This window comes from Nanorana parkeri, unplaced genomic scaffold (assembly GCF_000935625.1).
Source record: "Nanorana parkeri isolate BGI_ZX_2015 unplaced genomic scaffold, ASM93562v1 scaffold525, whole genome shotgun sequence".
NCBI classification, from domain to species: domain Eukaryota; kingdom Metazoa; phylum Chordata; class Amphibia; order Anura; family Dicroglossidae; genus Nanorana; species Nanorana parkeri.
The window spans coordinates 694806-717578 of record NW_017306793.1 but is presented as its reverse complement, the minus strand read 5'-3'; the positions used below and the strand labels follow the sequence as shown (position 1 = coordinate 717578).

General features: G+C 42.0%; 1 protein-coding gene across 2 annotated transcripts in view; it reads left to right on the top strand.

Moving 5' to 3' along the window:
- The window catches only part of AP2B1 (adaptor related protein complex 2 beta 1 subunit), a 99292-nt gene that overhangs the window by 17595 nt on the left and 58924 nt on the right, over positions 1 to 22773 (top strand). For both annotated transcript variants that reach the window (XM_018561467.1, XM_018561466.1), the window contains exon 5: positions 4539 to 4784. In XM_018561467.1, the coding sequence (XP_018416969.1) occupies positions 4539 to 4784 (246 nt within the window). The remainder of the gene's footprint in view (positions 1 to 4538; positions 4785 to 22773) is intronic.

Here is a 22773-nt window from a genome sequence, read left to right as displayed (position 1 = left end):
CTCTCCTACAGCGTATGTATGCCTCCCCGGTGGCGAGAATATTGACACAGGGGGCTATATCCTCATCTTTCGCCCTGGGCAAGGGGACACGCCAAGGATGCCCTATCACCCCTGTTGTTCAACCTGGCCCTAGAACCACTAGCACGTCACGTTTTGGTTACACCTGCTCTTTAGGGTATACGGGTGGGAAAAGAGGATCTGCGGACGACATTTTGTTGTTTACCTCACGGCCCAGGGAAGATGCATTAGTGGTACAGGTATTTGTCAATTTTACTATCTTTTCTGGTCTTAGAATTTCACAAAGAGCGAGATTCTACCCCTCTCAGACACGGTGTTGGACTGGAATGCGCGAATGCAGTTCAGAGTGGCACAGCGAGACATCACCTATCTGGGCCTTAGGGTGGGCAAATCACCCTCCTCCCTGTATGGTCTATACTTACCCCCCTCTGACTGATAAAATCATTAAGGAATTGGAAGCCTGGGAAAACCTCCCATTGTCACTCTTCGGGAGAATACACTTGATTAAAATGTCCAGTTTTGCTAAAGTGTTGTATCCGCTCCAAACTCTTCCCCTCCTATTGAAGAGTACGGATATTGCTAGAATTACTAGAGGCATGACGTGCTTCATATGGTAATCAAAACGGCCTAGAATATCTATTAAAAAAATTGTGGCTCCCGAAGAGTGAGGGTGGTGCAAACTTCCTAATATAAAACTATATAACTACGCTTGCCTACTAAGACATGCATTGGACTGGCTGACTGATGAGTCTGCATATTCCAATACCTCTCTACAGAAGGCGTTCCTAGCCCCATGGGATATTAGAGCCACCCTCCACTGCAAGGTTTCAGATCTCCCCATGGGTGTTCGACACAATGTTTTATATAAGGACACAGTTGTGGCTTGGAGGGAGGTGCGGAAGGGTCTTAAGCTCTTCCCCCTTTCTCTCCAATCACAGTCCTATCCTACAAAATCCCATGTTTCCTCAAGGAATGGAGTAAACGGCGTTCCGCCTGTGGAAATCCAACGGCTTACACTCATGGAAGCAACTGTTTCGGCCTTGCACTTTTACACCATACACCTTCCAAGAACTTGCAACACATTATCATTTGCCTTCCCATCATTTTCTACACTTTTTTCAAGTTACTAAACATTGGCAAGCGATAACTAGAGATTCAAAAATACTTTTTGCAGGAGGTGATCAAGGAGCTTAAACTTCTATTCTGTAGGGAGAAACTAGATGCAGAGTCTCATACTGATGCTTGTGCAAAATCTTTCTTTCGCAGATGGAAACTGTTCTTGCTAAAATCTTACACGACAGCGGAAATCCATCAATTTGTTATGCCATTTCGCTATACCAAATGGTATATAACAGGTCAAGTGTCGAACACCCTGGGGCTGTTGGCTTTAGAGCCAGATTAGTTTTGTTGTTTTCGTTTCCACTTATCTTATATGGCAATATGTCGATTGAATAACCGTATGTATCGAAACACCTATCATAGATGCAACTTGTTCGGATTCTATTTTGTTCTGATTTTGTTTTGCTTTTTTGTTTATTATGGCCTGAGAATGAGGCCTACCCATGTCAGCTCTTGTTATCGCCTAAGACAAGGCTTGTGATATCGGCTTTTAGATATGCAGACAGTGGTATTGTATCCAGGGCCGGTGCTAGGATTCTAGGCAAGGTAGGCAAGGTGCATTTTTGCGCCCCCCCCGATCCCGAGTAATGCACTGCCCTCTCCATGACTTGTATACAAACTCCTTCTAACTGTGCTCACTGTCATCGCCTCTCTTACCTGGAATCGAACTTGGTGCCATCTGGCAACAAGCCATGGTAGTGATAACGAAGAAGTCTCCCTCCTTGGCGCTGCGGGGGCACAGCTCGGGCTCCCCTGAGAGGGGAGAGACCCGACTGGCTGGGAAAGGGGCCGGGCTTCGTAATCATCGTTCACCCGGGTGCAGGAATGTGGGATTTCTATCTTTATAAAGCGGGAATTTTATACTCGGCCGGCGGCACAATGAACGTGGAGGAAGTTTAGTTGGGGACAGTTATGTGTGTGGAGAAGTAGGAGCGGAGGATTAGGCCGGCTCCTCTGTTCATCACTGCCTCTCATACAGATGCTGCTGAGCGGCCAGTGGAACCAGGGGCGGGGCCACTTACGTCACCAACTGACGTAGGAGGACGTAGCCAAAGACGAGACACTCAGTGAGACTGTCACTACTGAGACGTGAGACTGCACAGGTCAGCGCCGCTGCGGCCGGGGACTCGTCCTTCAGATGCCGCCCGCCCGCCCGCAGCGGCAGCCCACACACTGGTCTCGATCGGTCACTGTCAATTTTCCGCCCTGTTCCCTTGCGCCGTAAGGCAAGTGCCCATCTTGCCTTGCGCTAGCGCCGGCCCTGATTGTATCACAAAATACTAATAAAATTTGTTTTTAAAAAAAAGTTGAGTTATCTTTAAAGGATGCCAAAAATCTCTGACCTCACCATAATTTCTAGTGTGCTGTGGTCAATCTTGAAGGAACAGAGCTGATCCAGATCTGTTACCTCTTCTGGCAGCAGCAGATCACTGCAGTAGGGGCCTTTTCCTTACTAATAGCAGTAATCTGTTGCTGCAGAAGTGCATGGGGTGGGAGGGCTTAATTACAAAAAAAACCGCTGCCAAGTACCAGCTAGCATATTATATGTTACCTGTGAAAATGGCACAGTTGTTCTTCAATAGGTAATTTCATACAGAACAGAGTGAATGGGGAAAATACCGTATTATGGCTACTGGATGAAGCTGAGGATCATAGGATATAAATGTTAGTAAGGAGATACAGTGTTCCGATTCTAGAGACTGCTGGAGGGAAGGCTCATATAAATATTCCATTGATACTATGGGATAGCAATGGTTACATTTACAGTGTATGCTTATTCTCTTCAACATTCTCTTGCATTGTTACATTGTATCTCTAGTTCTATCAAGCTCTATCTAGTGGCCATGATGTGGTATTTTCCCCATTCCCTCTGTTCTGTATGAATTAACCCTATTGAAGAACATTCAATGAGAAGAGAAATTACACAAAGAACATTTAGTTTTTGCCTGGTTAATGTAGTGTTAAAGAGGGACTCTGGACAGAAATATTCTTAAACCTTACTGTAGGGCTACCCCTGCAAGGGTTAAGTGCTTGTTTTTATCTAGGGACGGAAATAAAGTTATATTCACCTGAACCTTGGAGACGGCTAGCTGCTAGACTGGTCCCTGCTGCCTGTCTCCTCCTCCACTCCAGTGATGGTATGTCCCTCTGCGTCCTCACGTGCTCTACACTGTATAGGATGTGATTACTCACAGGACCTTAGACCGCCGAAGCCGAGGGGAAGAGCGGCTGCAGGGATCCCTCTTTTTGAAAAGTGTCATTTGTGTTCTTTTTAATATGAGGACAATATGTGTTGGGTTGATACCATGATGATATTTTTGGCTGGTCTGACTTAGAAAGTAGATTGTCTGCCTTTTCTTGGGTTGATGTGACATTCCTGTGGGATCTAGGGATGCAACTTTATTTTGTGTGCAGTGCCACTTTAGCGAGGTTAAAATATTCACTTCTTTGCTGCCATTTCTGACATTTTGTCTTTAGCACTTTGAGTTTCTGACCTGGAACATGTATGCAGATTAGGCGTTCAGACTATACATGCTGCATGCTTGTTCCAGCATTTTCACAGGGAGGTCAGCAGTGGCAAAGTTTCTTTGATGACAAGTTTCCACACTTGAATTGCTACCAACCAGTGCAAGCTTTTGAAATGCATGGTTGTATTTATTACACCTGTCATTATACAGAAACCTAACATGTTTTAAATCAGTGGTTCCCAACCTGTGTAACCTCAGGACCCACATTTGTCCTTGGTCATTAAGTTGCGACCCAAGTCGCACTGCAATGGAACGCACGGCATTGCAGTACCGCACGTTTCAGTTTGGACGGGAAGTGGTGATGAATGGCAACGCAACGCACCTCCTGCCCCAGAACGTGTAGTAGGTGCGATTGCATGGTACAGTGCGTTAATGACACAGGACTGTTTGATTAATGCCTGTACTAGTGTGAACGGGCACCCAAATGTGCATTGCTTGTACAGCTGCCCTGTAGAGGTGGCGGTAGCCAGAATGTGACGTCACTCTGGTTCAGGCACCTCTACAGGACACATGAGGGAGAAGTAAATGCATGTATGGATGGAGCTCCTTCATGGCCCTAGCTTCAGCTCACCCCACCTCAAGCTGACACTCGGCGCCGGGCAGCATATTTTAAAAGGCTGATTGGCGCGAGAACTGACAGTGCTGTGCTAGGGGAAGTCGGAGGAGCCCCTCAACTAGAACAGTAGAAGGCACGTGGTCGATCCACTGAACACTTTTGGGTCAGGACCCACCAGTTGACAACCAAGGTTTTAAAGCACACAGTTATAATACATTTAAATAATCAATAAACATTGTCGCTGTTTTTTTTCTGTTTTAATTGACTACGATGGTACAACATTGCGCTGCTCTATTGACATACCATATTTTTTGTAGGACTGTGAGGATCCCAATCCTCTGATCCGGGCCTTGGCTGTGCGTACAATGGGATGCATTCGTGTGGATAAGATCACGGAGTATCTCTGCGAGCCTTTGCGCAAGTGCCTGAAAGATGAAGACCCCTATGTGCGCAAGACAGCAGCAGTGTGTGTTGCCAAACTTCATGACATCAATGCACAAATGGTGGAGGATCAAGGCTTCCTGGATTCACTGCGCGACCTCATAGCAGACTCCAACCCCATGGTAAGAATGACAACTGATTTTATAGTTCCATGAAGACTAATCTTTCTTGGCATGAAATTACTAAAACTTAGTAAATATATTTCAAATGAATCTTGTATCACTAATTTACTGTATAAATTAAACATTACCTTTTTTTGGCTGAGCAAGCATTGGGTTGTTTGAAGGCCTTTAGGGGATATATGTTTAACCCTTTTACCTCAAAGGAAGGTGCATTGATATGCCTGAAATTTTTTTTGACTAGCATGTAATGGGTACAATGCTCAGGGAGGTTGGAATCCCACTATAAAGTGGATGTATGACTTCCTGAGGGCTCCACTACTTCAGAGGCAACCCCTCTGAAGTAGGTGAATGCAGTATGTGCTATATGATACCGTGATTGGTATATATATATGTATACCAAAGAAAATATTATTACTTAAATGGACACTAAACTAAGGAGGTGAATCTTAAAAATACATACAAGTACCATAACTATTACCAATACTGGACCTTATTTGTGTAATTGGTACTGACACTGTCCTTCCTTCTGGAGGGTGGCTACTTTTGTTCCCCATGGTCCTTGTGTGTTGTAGAGTAGCCACCGCTCCAAGCTCACTCCTGTGATGGACTGCAATCTCAGGTTTAGTTTACTAATTTGTATTGAGATTGCTGTCCATCACAGGAGAGAGTTTGGAGCGGTGACTACTTTACAACACACACGGAGACCATGAGGAACAAAAGTAGCCCCCCTCCAGAAGGAAGGACGGTGTCAGCATGAATTCAGAGATGATTTGAGGATCTGCAGCTAAGTGATAAACAAGTAAGCTGCATTTTATGCATGTGTTCAAAGAGATCATTGTAAAGAATGTATTTTGCACTTTGTTTTTATAGTCTTTATTGATCATTTTGAGTAGGATGCTTATAGACTGGCTATAAATTTCAGATGGTCGATATCCTTGTGAGAAACTGGGCACAAAATAAAGTTGTTTTTTTTTTATGGTGCCTTCAAGTGGACATATACTCAAAGCTAACTTAAGGCTGTTTCCTTGCAGGAATGAATAAATAAAAAAAAAAGAATAGAAAAATAAAATAGAAGGGTTGAAAGAAAACTATTTCTGGAGAAAATGCTGCTCTGGTGTTTATCCAATGCTGCTCACATGACCAGAGGTAAAATGGGGTCATGTAAATATGTGACCAAATGCATTTTGTTTTAGCAGCAATCAAGAGAGCCTGGCGCAACATTTTCTCCAGAAAAGAGAAGCATTTTATCCCTTCTGTGACTCTTAAGTTATCCACCCCAGCAAGACTGCTAACATTTTTTTAAACAGAATAATAGACTACTAACGTTTATGTTAACATTTGCTTGTAGGTACAGGACTGGACAAATTACAGGAGTCAGGTTACCAGCGCTCCTTAAATTACTATGTGAGAGATAGTCTGCGCTCCTGGATCAAACTAAAATAAATAAATAAAACCTAAAGCAGCTGAGAGATGAAAGGAGATACATCTCCTTAAAATGAATGAAAAAGTGATAACCAAGTGCTAAAGGTTAACATTAATTAAAGATATAAATATGTAAATCCGTGATTAAGGTGAATAAATTATATTCAAATAAAAACAAGTGTTTAAAGATTGTGTGTAGAAAAAACTGCGTGAATAACACAGCCTCAAAAAAGTTAAATTAATTGTGGGTTGGTGTAATAAAAACCAATAAATATCTTAAATTGAATAGTGACAAATGAAATATCCAAAAATAGTGACAAACTAGGGTAATACTGAATATATAACAAGTTAATGATAAACGTTAGAATATGTCATCGAAAAATAAAATATAACATATAAATTACGGGTGGTGCCTAACTTTTGAGGTTTTCTCTAGGTAGTTGCCAATGAAGCTGGCTCCTAAACAGAATTCCTGAGTTAGACAGACTGGCTTCTGAATTCCATATTAAAAGAGAACTATGGCCAAATCCTTTTTTTTTGGGGCTTTAGTCCTCTTTTGGGTCACAGGAGAACATTTACTTATGTACTCCTGTGTGACCCAAAGTCAGCAAATAGCAGGCTACTGCCCACTATATGATGACAGCGCAGAGCCATGCTGCAGCGGGGGAAAGATCCCATTAATATTGTCAGGATCCACCCCACTGCCTGATTGACAGCTGGCTCTGCCTCTCTAGAGCCAAAGCCGACCCCTATCCCCTTTCTGTACCTTCAATGAGTGCTGGAGGAATAGAAAGAGAAGGGGGGAATCTCTGCAGGGTGTGGTGACTGGCAGTCACCACTCTGCAGGGAGAAGACCGTGAGCTGAGAGATGAGCGGTTTGTTATGACTCAGTTCTCCATCTATAGAGCTGACTTGTGATAGCTACAGTCACATGCCAGCTCTAAGTATTGGGAAAAGTACATTTTACTCTCCCAGTATTTCTCCATTAATTTGTCCCCACTAGACCTTTTTTTGGTTAAATCAGTTTGAAATAATGATAAATGTCTAAGCTAGTAAAGTAATGTGCACACCTCAAGAGGTGACCCCACTTAGTTTAATCACAGTCAGTTTTTTGCCTGTTCATGCTGAATGTGCTATCTGCTGGGGATGTTGAATTTTGCTGTGGTCATTGATTGACCCCCATTAATGGAGTCTTGAGGTAGGTTGTAATTTATATAGTTTATATTGGATTTTATATAGTGTGGCCAGTTTTTTGCCTTTTGTGTTTGTTTTTGCATAAATGGATGAGACCATGAAGAGTTTAATCAATGAAAGCTGCACAAATGTAGTTTCAGGGGTTGTTTTATTTTATCTTGGTTCATTTTTAGAAGACCTTGTTCTTTACTTTAACAAGGTAGCAGTAAGCTTTGGCACACTTGGCTGTGGGTTCTTTTGCTTTCCGTGCATCTGCAGATGGTTGCCTAGCAACATCCTGTCTCTTGGTTAAGAGGATGGGACATGAAATGATGCTCCTAGTGACACAGTATTTATTGGATGCTCCAAAATTTCATGTCTTCTTTGCTTCTTGTTCTCAGCATTAGAAACATAAACCATTTTTAAAATTCTGGCTAAAGTGGACCTATAATTAAAAAGCGCACTTCCCATGAATCTACAGGGCACCTGTGTGTTTTAAAATACTATGGGGGGAGATTTATCAAAAAAGGAGCAGACAGAATCTAAAGCAGCAGTGCATGGTGACCAATCGGCTTACATCTTTTTATTTTCAAAGCTAAACTGAAGAGCGAAGCTGATTGGTTACTACAGGCACTGGCTACCATGTGCATTATAGATTTTTGAAATCATTAGAGACTGCAATGATTCTGTTGTCTTCAGTCAGTGACTTTTTTTTATTGTTAAACAGTTATTTGTAAAAATTCAAAGGAAGACAGGTCCTGCATCATAGCTGTGGTGGACCTCTAGTTGATGAGGTGGTCTGAGTAGGACGGGTATTGATTGGGGATGCACCGATACCGGTTTTTCTGTATTGAGTACGAATACCAATATTTTTTTTGTCTGTACTCGCCGATAACGGAAGTCCCATTAAGGAAGCCGGGCGTTGTGTAATGACTCGCTGCCCTGCTTCCTGATTGGTCAGGAAGCTGGCCAATCAGGAAGCCGGGCGGCGAGTCATTACACACTGCTGGCTTCCTGATTGGCCGGGAAGCCAGCTCCATGCTCCCTGTGCAAGTCAGAAGGGGACATGAATTTGGTTAGATTTACACAGACAATTACTTCAAAGATCTGCCAGCACCCGTGTTGTTTCGGCCTGCATTCTGCTACTATTAGGAAGTGCTGCTATCGCTCCAAAGCCATTAAAATGCACATGGCATACCGATTCATCATGACTTTGATATTTGGAGGTGCTTGGCAGGCATTGAAAACACCCACTCTTGATATGGTTTTGAAAATAGCAGCAGCAACTCTATTTTGACATAGTACTGATTTTACCACGTCTCAATCACTTTACAAACACTGATTAAACCATGAACTAGTAAAGTGAGAAATGATGCTGCAATTCCACAGTGAATCAGACATGTAAAATTAACTTGCTAAGAAAAAGATTCTATAATAAATCGGTTAACCACAAGGTGGCAGCATTTGACAGTATAATAGCTATAAAACAATAGGTACCAATTGTTTGTATGTAGAAGAGTGTTAGGGTTAGTGTGTTCTAGATGCACTAGAGCAGTCAACCTTTTTTCACACAGCGTCACGCTTTGTATTGTACATGCAGATTGGCTGCCAGCGCCATGGAAGCAAATGATGCTAATCCATGGAGGGTGAGATCCATTCAGAAAAGGATGAATTTTGCATCAGACCAGGCCTGTTTCACTCCCTGCCCTCTACCATGCTGCTGAAGCTGCAGCTACTGGTGTGATGGTAGGATTCTGATGTGAAGGGGGACTGAGGACTCTGATGTGAAGGGGGAATTCTGACATAAAACAGGGCTCCTGAGTTCAAGGGGGAACATAAATGTGCTTTTAACAGCCATGTAGCCAATTACACATGTGGAATACCAGTATTGGAATGGCTGTATTAGTCATAAATTTGTAATTCTGTTAAGCTAATCTTGTGATCCAACGACCCAAGCCATACCACAGAGCCATCTCATTCAACTTGATAGTAGCAGCTAGGGATGCCCTGATACCAAGTACCGTACTCGGTACAAGTACAGATACTTTTCAAGCTCCTAGACTAGACTAGAGAAAAATTAAAACGTTAGGAGGCAGCTGTCATTTGTAAGGAGCATACGGATCTCCTGGGATTTGAACATCTCTGTTTTAATGTATTATTTTGTTTTTTTAAATATAAATAAAGGGATGCACCGATACCGTTTTTACAAGTACTGATACTTGCCCAAGTACTTACAAGTACTGATACATTTTTGTTCATTGTCATGTGACAGTTTTTTTCTAAAACAATACAGGCTAATGATTTCAGGACAGTGGTGGAGCGCCAGAGCCAGGTCCCAGCTGCAACCGCTGCAACCCTGGTAGTTCTCATGAAAAAAAGTATCGGCACCGGTACTCCAAATGTTTTGGCGCATCCCTAGTAGCAGCACAACTTGGCCCAGAACAATGGCTGAAACTCCCCTGTTCTCTGTTTTCTGATTGGAGTGTAAAGGAGCAACAGCACACTTTTCTGCAGTTATCTTATGTGCTCTGCAGCAGTGGCTGATTGCCTCTGACCATTCCTCTTCCAGTCCGAGTCCCCGTTTACACCAGAGCGTATTGTGAGCGTGCATCAAATGTGTACAAATGAGTGCGCTTTGACACTCTTTCACGATAAGTGCACAAGCACAGAACGTGCTTACATTGCCGTTACTAGGTACTGGCACCCAAACGCGGCCAAGCAAACACAGTTTTCCCCCACACGTTCGCGTGGTAAAAAAACGTGGAACGCATGTCACCAAATTTCCCACATGTACTCTGGGGACCCAATGGGGATCAACCACAGGAAACAAAATGGCACAAATGTGTGGGAATGCACATTTCCACTACACCTTGATGTGAACGGGGCCTGAGTGTTACTGTACATGGGATTGCAAGAGGCAAGACATGTTAAGCTAAAAAAATATTTGCATTACATTTTTGTTGTTATTAAATACATAATTGTAATAATTGATTTTTTTTTTTTAATATATATCTACCTTCAGCTTTGAAATCCACTGGTTTTTAAAAAGCGCTGTTGCCTTAAGCAGGTGCAATAAAGCAGTATTCCAAGCATGGAAAAAGTCAAAAGTAGGGAAATGCTAAAAATAAAAAAACTTTATTTGTGTCCTTAAAATGCTTTTTATTTTGTGCCTGTGGTAGTAGTAAGTGGAGCCCAATTCTGGTAGTAACCTTTCAGGTAACATACTAGCCAATATGCGCAATTCCGTTTTATTAATCAATAGCCTGAACCCCCTTCAAATCACAATTAGTTTCTGAAAAGAAGAAAACCACAAGTGCCTATAAGTAGACATTGTGTAATTGGCCATGCATAGTTACAGACCCATAGGCGTGCCTGTCTCTGTCTTTGTTGTGCTAAATCCTTTCATGGTTCGGTCATGATAGTTAGCATTGAAAGCCATTGGAGCCAGATTACTCATGTACTGTAAGAAACAATTAAATTACACATATCCTAAAACATAAGAAGGATTAAGGAATATACTCTTTGTACAATTTGGCCAGCTTTAGTGTGATGTTACACGTGGATGTAAACAGTGCATCTTTGCTCAGCAGTGGGGTTTTTGAACTGATTGATATTGGGTTTTTTTTGCTGTGAGTGAGCTATATATGAGTCTTTCACATGTGGCATTAGCACTTTTTGTAGATACAGCTGAGACTTGTTAGGGTATCTTACCCTGCCTTGTCCAGTAGCTTGCAGCATGGCTGAAGTGTTTTTGACACCGTGGTTGTTTTTTGGCGCCCTCCTATGTCCAAACCCACACACATAATTACTGCTGCACTGGCCAGACTCCTGGGCAATTCCAGTGCCACAGTGATGATGTAGGCACCAGGTCACTATTTAACCTTCACCTTGTGCATTTAGTCTCCGCCCTTGCTTTTGTTCTGATCAACCAAGTGTGATGCGGCTGTTACTGATTTCCATGTATGATCCTGGCTCTGGCTGACTGATGTCCTGGTTCCTGACTCCGGCTTTGTTTCCGTTCATCCTGCTCTCCCTGCTTGGCTGACTACCCATTTTGGCATCTGACTCCTGGCTTGGCACTGACTACATCCGGACTTTCTCCATTGTTTTTTGCCATTTATGTTTATTGTTGTTTTCAATAAACTCCTTTTATATATTAAACCTGCACTTTAAGTTTCACTCCGGTTTCTTGGTTCCCTAACAAGACCCTGCAGAAATTACATTTATGTTTTAAATTTATGTTGTTGTTGGCAGGTAATCAGCTCTGGAAAATTAGTGGATGTGGTGCCTTTTATTTAAAGAACTATGGGATGAGTGAAATACACTCATACCATAGTTAGAGCCAAACTGTGACACTGAAGCTGTCACGTCAGCTCTATTGATCAAGAACTGAGCAATCACATACCGCTGATCGCTTAGTTCACGATCGTCTTGCAGAGAGAGGGGACTGTCAGTTACCACTACCCACCTGGATTCCCCCCTCACTTATCTGTACTACCAGTACTGACTGGCGAGACAGACAGGGGAGGGGACGGGCACATCTGGCTCTTGAGAAGCTGTGCGAGCTGTCAATCAGGCTGTGGGGTGGATCCCGACAATACTGTCGGGATCCTTTCTGGGTGCAGCGCGGCTCTGCACTCTCAGCATATAGCAGCCAATAGGCCGCTATTTGCTGAGTTTTGGGTCACTGTGACCCTAAAGAGAACTACTGGCAAAAAGTTTTCTGGCCAAAGTTCTCTTTTAACCACTTCAGGGTCAGCATGTTGCATCCCCTTCCTGTCCAGGCTATTTTTTAGTTTTAGTGATGCTTTGAATGTTTATTACTCGGTTATAAAACACTGTACCCAAATTAATTTTAATTTGCTATCAGCAAATAGCGGGCAGTAGCCTGCTAGATGATGGCTTTGGGTCACAGGAGTACATTAGCAAATGTACGGCGTTGACCCAAAAGAGCACTAAACCCCCAAAAAGGTTTGGCTTTAGTTCTCTTTTAAAATGACACCCCAAAACATATTCTGCTACTCTTTCTGAGTATGGGGATGCCACATAGGAGGGCCCAAAATCCAAGGAGCTCCTTGAGGCTTTTAAGAGGCATCAAGTATGCACCTGATTTTCTTGCTTACCACTAAGTTTTTGAAGGCCCTGGAATTCCAGGACAGTAGAAACACCCACAAAATGGCTGAAGGGCCAGCGGCAGAAGGATGAGTCAACCTTTGGTCTCCTCACATGTGAGCATGTAAACCATTTGTGACATCTCAATGCAAAGCACCAGAGACTGATTGGCTCATAATGGTCGCACTCACCTTTCTAGTCCTGCTGTAATGGGTTTTACAGGAAGCTGATATAAATCAAATTCAGGTTCTTGTACTACCCGTTTTTATAATACATTTAGTGAATACATGACTGCATTAATCAATGTGTTTCTTTAATAGCCTTAATTAAGCCAAAATGGTTTTACCATCTATATAATTGCTGTTGATAAACTCGGTAAAACCCACTTAATTGGACAGAAAACTGTTTAGTGAAGAAATTGATTTGATGCATACTCTGACAAGCATAAAATCAATGTTTGCTTTTGTTTTCCTTGCTACTTCAAAGAAACTCAGATAGGCATCTCTACATTTAACCATTTCACACATTGCAACATTTTTAAAAAATGCTACTAGGTTAAATAGATATATCACTTCTTCTCCATGTGAAGTATGTAAAAGGACAGTCCAACAAAAGAGTCTACCCTCCCTACTAGCAGGGTAGCCAGATATATCAACATGGTGGGGTATGACTCCTATGTTGCTTTCTCTTTAAAGTAAATCTGTCACAAGCCTGAGCAATCTAAACTGATCATACCGTTAAAAACCTAACAAGCAGAAGTTAGATTCAGTAAAATTTCAGGTCAAAATGATAAGTAGACCCAGAGGTAAAGACGGATGAGGTTATAAGTAAATCTTGAGATTGCCTGTAAAAGTTAGGCTTGGCCCTGTCCATCCTCCTTCCCTATTCCTTAATGAGGCTGCCCCTCACAAAGGACCAGTAGGGGCGCAGGAAAAGTGTTTAGCTGGCTATATGTCAGGATCAGAGATGGATTAAAGTGACATTAACTCAGGAATTTATTTTAAAAATGTTTTCAAGTAACTATTAACAAAAATGTAGCATATTTGTGTATCACTCAAATCATCTCTGAATTTTTGCTGACACTGTCCTTCCTTCTGGAGGGTGGCTACTTTTGTTCTCCATGTTCCCTGTAACGTAGCCGTAACATAGCCACTGTTCCAAGATCCCTCCCATGATGGACTACAATCTCATGTTTAGTCTACTAACTTGTATTGAGATGGTTGTCCATCACGGGAGTGAGCTTGGAGCGGTAGCTACTTTACAACACACACAGAGACCATGGGGAACATAAGTAGCCACCCTCCAGAAAGACGGGCAGTGTGAGCACCAATTCAGAGATGATTTGAGGCTCTACAGCTGAGTTATACACAAATAAGCTAAATTTTTGTTAGTAGTTATGGTACTTGAATGCTTTTTCAAGATTCAACTCCTGCGTTTAGTGTCACTGTAAGGGAAAATGGGGCCCAAGGCAAGGTAGCAATTTTGGTGTCCCCATCCCTTTTAGTTGGACTGCAGTTGGTACATAGACATCGCCCCATTTGTATTGTCTGCACTGGCATGGCCTCATCAGACACAAACTGCTTACCAGTGTATCCTTTCTTGTTACAGACATGTGCACAGGGTTGATCAACTGCATTATCCCCTGGTTTACTGCAGGAACACATTGGTTGTAGCTGGGCCTCCTGAACATCCACCCGGCCCAAGGCTCTGTCTCTGATTTGGATTCTCTGATTGTTTTAACATGCTGACTCCGCACTCACACTGACAATCTCCTAATCTGTCACAGGAGGCTGAGCGGTGCGGGGAGGAGAGATGCCGGCCGCTCACAGCGCTCTCCTTGCCCGCACCGCTCGGCCACCTTTGACAGTTTCTCTCCTCCCTGCGGGGACACAAAGCAGCGGGGAGGAGAGAAACCAGGGATGCAACGCTATTTCGTCCGAAAGATGGCACTTTCGGCATTTTGCCAACAGTGCCATTTTCAGACGATATGTTTCAGCAGCCGAAATTTCAGTGCATTCCTACCGTATTTCCCTGGAAATAAGACGATGTCTTATATTTTTTCCCCCCAAAAAAAAACACACTAGGTCTTATTTTCAGGGGATGTCTTTTTTTTTTTTTTTTATGTGCAACAAAATGTACAACAATCCAAAGTTAATCAACATGTATTCATGTACAAAAATATACCGTACATTTATTTAAATACATGTATGTCATCTTCTTCTGGAACATCATCATAACTCTCCAAATCCCGAATTCTGGCTTGATTTTCTTGCGACTCCATTTCCTTTAGAACCATTGACCCCAATCTTTCATGTATGGCAATAGAGCTCTCCTTAAATGAACACTTCTTGTCCAGGTAGCCTGCTTGTAGTGCATTGGCAACACAGGTGTCAGTGATTTTAGCCCATGAATTCTTCACCCAAGTCAGGACCTCCTGCAGGCCAGGCTTCACAAAGTTTCCACGCTGATTTCTCTCCATTCTATTTGCAATGAAATCATTGATCTCCATGTGCAAATGGTCCTTGAATGGCTTGTTTATTGCAATATCAAGAGTCTGGAGATAGGCTGTCATTCCTGCAGGAATCATTATTTGATCAATTCTTCTCTCTGCGAGGAAGTTCTTCATGTCTTTAGCACGGTGAGTGCTGGCTGAATGCCAGACTAGCAGACCTCTTTGACCACCTCGCAAAATAAGTGGCAGCATTAAATCGACCCACTGCCTTATAACTGCTTGTGTGCACCAGGCTTTTTCGGTTTCAAGAACATAAATGTCTGAAACACGTTCAATCTCATCTTTCTTGCCCTTAGTAATGATTAGAGGTATGACTTTCTTTCCATCCAGACGAATTGCCAAAATACAGGTAACACGTTTACTTTCGTAACCAGTGAAGGGAATATGGATTGATGAGGCACCCCTCTGAATAATTGTTGTTTGAGATCCTTGGCCCATAAACACTGCAGTTTCATCCATACCAATCATGTTGGAGAGTTGGTATTTAGAGTTGGTATGCCATCAACAAAAGACTTGAATGCAAGCGCACGTTTAACAACTTCAGCATCTTCCAGCTTGAACAATGTTGTCGATCGTCTTAGAGACAGTTCATATGGCTCAAGGAAGTTATTCAGCCAATGTTGTGATGCTTTGAATTCTTCTGGGGATATATCTAACTTTGGTGCCATTGCAAGGGCAAATGTTTGAATATCAGCCCTGCGCACAACCAAAGCCTTTGCTCTCCTATCAGCAATCCATTCACAGGTGATGTCTTCAAATGTGGAAATAATGTTTGCCGACCTGATCCACACTTGCGCTTCTTAGCATTTCCCATGTCCACCTTTTGACTGAGGGTATTGTAATCTGCTCACCATTTTTTGGACCAATCGGAGATCCAACTTCTTCTCTTGGCAGTAAGCTGTAAGATTCTTGCCGCACGAGTCCTCTACAATTCTTTTCTTGTACTTGACAGAATAGCTCTTTCTTGTTGCGCTCATCTTGTCTGGGGGTCAAAATACGGTACGGTATGATTCTGTTTAAATCTACCTTAAAAACAAGTACGATAATACGGTACCTCCGGTACAAGACTTACGGTACGGTACAAGGTACGATAATACAGTTAGGTAACAGAAGTCTATGTAACATTGAGAAGTGTATTATTGTGTTTTAGTGTATGTGTATATTAGGCCCCATTCACACCTACAGTATATTTCAGGTGTGATTAGAGTGATTAGAGATTTCCTGTGTCAGGAACTTGCGTTTTTCTGCAGCAGGAATCTCTAATCTGCCGTTTACAAGCGGCTACTATCATAGGATAAGAATTATCGTAAGATTATTTAAGAGGGTGTGTTTAGGGGCGGAGTTAAGGCCGGGGCAGGGTAAGGGTTAGGTGGGGCAACTGGTGGCGAGTAACTCCTACGGCCTGGCTAGTAGCTCAGGACTTGAAATGTTGAGCCCTGCTGTATTGTGTCTTTGGCTATTCACACGCACACACACACACACATATATATTTGCTATATCAAGTAAACACATTTTTAACCGACAAGGTTTTCTATTCTGTTGAATTGTTTTTCCCTTCAATGAGCCTCAGCTGGTAATTCCTGTGTATTATGCCCCCAGAGACAGACTGTCACCTCATCTGGCAGTTGTTGCCTATTATGACCTTAACCCTCTTGATATATTAGCGGTAATTGTTTGTTAATCTTTTTACCATATGTATTTTATGTTTATGTTGTCTTTAAATCTTTCCTGTTGCTATCCCAGTGGGTGTGCCCTCACTCAGGCTTCCTGTTGATAATGCTTTAATAGGTTGGTAAGTGGAAGATTCCTATTAATCAGAAGCATATTACACCTCATTAGCTGCGTTACACACTTAGTTAATTTCCCAATTACCCTGTGACAGTAACAAAGCAGCCTGGGTTCTCTGCACTTATTCATTCTGCATTGCCTGTGCCCATTGCTTTATCTGTGCCTGAAGTGTAGGCACAGCAGCTTTTAGCAAAGCCTTGATGCTTGCATTTCAACCTGTGAATGGTTAATCAGAGAGTTTGCAGCATATTTAAAAAAATCTTTATGACCAACCATCTATCTTATCTATTGGGAACAGCCCGTTTACAGCTTATGTTCTTTGCATAAGTTCATGAAGTTAAAAATGTACAATTACTATGGGTACCTGACTGAGGGGAAGGACATGGGTTGGCTATTTGAAAGAGTTTAATTTCTCTGGCTGTTCTAAGGATCTGTAGCCATTTTAATTTATCATATAAAGCAAGGGTCTTTTGTGTGTAGGTTGCAACTCCCAAGTGGTGGGGCCTTACATTGCTTTCATGTCAGGGAATGAGCACAGAGAGCAACACCATACTCTAAAACCCACAAAGACATATGCACTAAATTTCACCCCAACACTAACCTTCTTTCAATAAACTTAAAACTCAACTTCAGCTTATGAATTAATAAAATGAATATCCTTGCAGGGGTTAAAGTTAAGAAAAAAAACAGTTCCTGCTGCAATATTTGCCCTATGCTTCCTGTGAGCCCACAGTGTCAAGGACCTATGCTCTGGGTGGCACGTCATCTTGTCTCCCTGGGCTCACAAGAGACTAAGGTAACAGCACTGACGCCATTATGTGCTGCCCTTCTCTGAGAAAGAGGACCCATGACATCACATGACTGGACCAAAGACAGCATGATTTGGAGCCTAAACCAGCTCTTAAGTTTTTTTTTTTTTTCTAATCCCAAGCTGTTGAGTATAAAATGAAAGTTTAAAAGAAAATATTCACATGCTCCAGTGCTGCCACCAACATCTTCCTCTGCTGCTGATCACTGCTTTTCTTCTAGGTAGAAATTAACTAGTGCCATTCACCCATATTTGCAAGCCCAGGCTGTCATTGACAAACCCTTTGGATTGCAGCCTGACTTTATAGGGGAGTTCTGCATAGAACAGTGTTCACACATCACACTCCACAATGAGTGCCATTGAATCCAACAATGAGGGTCACCGATGCTAGGGAAGACTATCCGTGTGACTCCGTGGTAGGCCTCTGTATTTCCACTTTTTGCAGCCAAATTGGGATAACACCTATATTTGTGACATGTTTATTACATGATTCTCATTCACATAGCATAATTAAAAATTGTTACTAGCTGTTTTCTGAAATCTTTAAAACTGAAGCTTTTCCATTCTCTGTAATTTTAAGGAGGTGACTTGAGGGTGTGGTAAATTTGTTTTTCTATGCGTAACCCTGTCTATACTGTGCTAGAAGATCCTATTATCATTTGTAAACTAGATTTACGCTCTGTCTGTCCTAACAAAGGGTTAAAGAAAAAACCATCTATGGTAATGCCGCTTTTTTTTTTTAGAATTAATAGATCCTTTTGTTTCTCAGTGGACCATAAATAAAACAAGATTTTTGTACTTGCCATAAAACCTTTTTTGATGTTCTTTGAAGGACACAGTACGCCCCTCTGTTTTATTGGCCTTCTGTACTTATGGAAGCAGGTTGTATAGGGACTGGCTTTTTAAAAAAAATGTTGTCAGTGTCCCAACCTCCTGTAGACAACAGTATAACCCAATGGTTTAAAAATTACTAGATTCTTGTGTCCCTAAATGCACTTCAAGAAAAAGATTATATAGTAAATACAAACATTTTATTTATTTGGAACACAGGATAAGTAGTAGTTCAAAGATATATGTGGGATGGCATTCAGTGTTCCTTCTCAAGGACCTAGTGCCGATAGCCTGGATTATTGTCCCTGTTGGTGTCCACATGCACTTCGGAGTCATCTCTAGCTCTGTCAGATGTTACTCCGTTCTCTGTATTATGCAGGAAAGATTTTTTTACAGCTACGCTACATTTTATAACAAAATCACTGCTATGGTTGCTGACGTAGGGCACAGGGCCATAAACATACTTCTATGCCTTCTCCTCTGGAGTGTACTGTATATCTGACATACCTGCAGCTGAACACCCGAGGATACTTTATTGAAGGAGGAGTCTCGTGCATCAGCTATTGATTATTTTGTGTCAGAGGAGCCTCAGTCTGCTCATGTAGCTTCCAATCTTATCGGTTGTTGACACAGTATGCACATGTTTGAAACTAGAACAAACTGTGTCTGAAGTCACTCCTGTTACTAATCTAATCTAAACTAATCCTAAGAATGTCAGAACCTTTACAGTACACTCCATACTGGAGACTATTCTGTACAGTGACTGCCCTACTCCTGACAAACTGTTCTCTCCTCCCACACACTTTGCCAAGCAATATCCATTTGAGGAGGCATTTATTATGAAGTGGTCCATTTCCATTATGGATCCAGCTATTTCTTGCCTTTATAAAAAACTGACTGTCCCCGTTGAGGATGTTCCAATGTTTAACCCCTTCATGACTGAGGCCTTTTTTTAATATTTTGCACCCATGTTATATTCCACATTTTAGGCCTGAAAATTACTTAAATCCCCCACACATTATATATTTTCTGAATGCCAAGACACTATACAATATAATGGTGGTAGTTGCAAATTTTTATGTTGTGCAATATTAGCGCAACTCCTTATTAAACCCCCAAATTTAGTGATATATTTAATGAAATGCCCCAAAACACAACAAAATACCCATTTTGTAAATGAAATATAAAAGATGAGGTTACAACGAGTAAAACTATACCCAACATGCCCAGTTACACATTGCGTGCGTCCGTGAAACGGCGAAAAACTGCAGTACCCCAAAAAGTCCACAGAAGACGCTTTAAAAGCCCCCACAGGTCATCAATTTAGAGATACCCCAAAATACTGGCCCTAGAATTATTGCTCTCACTCCGGCGTGCGCGGCAATACCCAACATGTGTAGCGCGTTCGTCGTTTTCATACGTAGGCGCACCCGACGCGTGTTTACGTGGCGACGCGCGTGCTCGCGGGGGCGGGGTACTTTTAAATTTTTTTTTTATTATTATTAGATTTATTTTATTTCATTTTAATTTTAAAAACTGTTTTTTTTTTTTTTTTTACTTTACTTTGACTGCTATCACATGGGGGGGCTTGCAAGCCCCCCCATGTAATAGCAGATGGTGGTGACAGGTCCTCTTTAAGGTGATGCTGGGGGTCCAAAAGACCCTCAGTGTCACCTTTACACTGGAAATAAGCTATTGAAGTGCAGATCGCACTTCAATAGCTTATAGCTGGGCTGCAGGAGCCCAGAACTGACAGCCCAGGGACCGGAAGTGATGCAATCTGCATCGCTCCCGGTCCCATAGAACGGGGAGGGGATCAATGAACGGAAGTTCGTCGACCTCCTCCCCATCTCCCCAAGGACGCCGGTCCCGGGCCCGTAGGAGCCCGGGAAGCACGGCGGCGGTGCCCGGCGGGGGGGCGGCCCCTTCTTCGGGACACAGAAGTGATATGGCGACAGGTAAGTCACCAGAATCGCTTCTATTGTAAAGCCGACAGTCGGTTCTACAAGTTTAAACAGAGTCCCGGCGGCAAAAGTCGCCGGGAGTCTGTTTAAACAGCCCCGATGCTGGCGACGTACACTGTACGTCGTCAATCACGAAGGGGTTAAGGGTCAGATTGACAAGTGAGCGGGTGGAATCCCTTTCCAAACCCTTGTTCTACCTGCCAGGCAACCCACTTTAGCTGTCGTGTCGATTTGTCAGACTCTCTAGGAGCACATGGCTGACAAACCTGAACTTTTCTTGCTGATTATTCAGTCATGGAACAATACTCAATGCACTATACTGTTTTGTTGACAGGTTAGTGGGTACTTTGCCTTATATGTTGGTCTGTGGAACAACGGTACAAAAAACGCTTTCGGTGTATGCCCTTTGAGGAACAATGTCTAATTAAGCTTTCCTGAACCATTTTATTAAAGATATCACTGCGTCAAAAAGTCCACTTCACAGTGAAGGAATGTCCCGACTTTTCAAAGTAGGGCTGGATATCTGTGACCTTTGGGGACATCTGGACGGAAAGCATTTCAGGTGCCTGGGTATCCAGGTGTCCAAGGGTTGCAAGCTAAATTTTCTGTCTCTGACACAAAGGCTAACAGACCTTCATGCCGCCCCAGCAGACATCTTAAATCAAGCAGTGATTGCCATTGTTCTGGATACAGAAAAGTTTCAAGCCTTCTACTAATCTGTTCAACATTCCCAAAGCAAAAGGAAACGTGCCCCATCTTGGATCTAAAAGCTCTAAATGTCTTAATTTCATGAGTTCTTCATGAGTTCAAAAATTTGGAATCCACAAGGTCTGCCATTGCATCCCTTCATCATGGGGTCTCCCTCGCCTCTGCAGACATGCTACCAAAAACTACCCAAAGATTAAAACCCTGGCGAGCTTCCAGATCATAAAAGGGAGGACAAAAAAGTGCGTGATGGCTACATGCACAAATATCCAAAACAACCTGAAAGGGTTCAGCTACAACTGAAAAAAACTGATCTAAGGCCAGTAAACTGACTGTACTTGCTGAAAAATGTTCTTAGCTTAAAAATTTTAATGAATGCAACACCACATGTACGTACTGGTAAGCTGCCATATACAACATTTTTTGTTTTTGGGTTTAGATATGCTTTAATTTGAGAATAATTTAAACCCCACCCCCATATAGTCACATACTGTTTTAGCTAAATTTCTGCATGAGAAAATAAATACTTCAAAACTTCAAAAAACTCATTGCCAATTAAAGCAGCTGGCAGTACTTAAAGGTCAGTCGCAAAGTGTTACAAATAAATTTGTTTAAAGCCTTGAGATATTGTAAATGCATGTAATTCAGCTTATAAGCGTACACTGTTCAAAATCGGAGGTTTCTCTGCTTGGTTAATGTGTCTTTCTGTTTGTCACACTGTGAAGTCTGGAGACATAAGCATATCATCGCTCTCAGCAAGCTTCTTATTCACTTGTCTTGTGCTTCTGTTTTCTAAGATATCAGTAGCCAGGCTTTAAGTTACTGAGCTGTCAGTGCAAAATACTTAATTCCAAAGCTTTCAAAAAATGTTTCTATTGCTGTTAAATTGTGTTTTATTATTTACGAACACCCTTTACATAGAAAGTATTTTTTTACTTTACTTGCTAGCAAGAAAAAGGTGGATTGTACTTGCATTACATGAAGCAATGTTTAAAGTTGTCCTCTTTAGATATTATTTCTGTCAAAAACTGATTTTGTTAGTCTCTGACATGAATATAATTCGGAGAAAGTTGAAACTGCAGGAAGCCTAATTGCATTGCAAGTAAAGCAGATGTATCCTATCACAAGGTCTGAACCCCTTCAAACACAGAACAGCCATAAAATTAAATATTTGACAGCAAGATTAAGTAAAACAATGACAATTACACAATTTCAATTTCAAGTTTTATTATAGAGTGATGGCATTTAATAAATGTGGATTTTTCAACCTGGGTACACTGCTAAATTTGAGTACATACCATTGTTCTTTTCAGCTATCCGAAGCCATGGTAATTTGCCTACAAAAAACACATACCTGGTCAAAGATAGTACTTAAGAGATTGGCTGTAAGGTTCACATCAGGGAGCGGGTGGGGGGTGGATTGATTGTAATTATATTGTAATAATTTACCTGTGCCTAGGGGAGGGGGAGGGTTATGGTCAGAGGGTTAGTTATTGGACCTTGCATGGTCCTTTACGGTTGTTGGCATACGTTATGCCGTAATGTATACACTGTTGCGTATGAATGGGGTGCTATGTTGGTGCCCGAATGTTACTGTAATGTAATTGTTTACTATGCAAAATGAATAAAAAGATTTTTCAAAAAAAAAAAAGATAGTACTTCGAGTATTGCTTC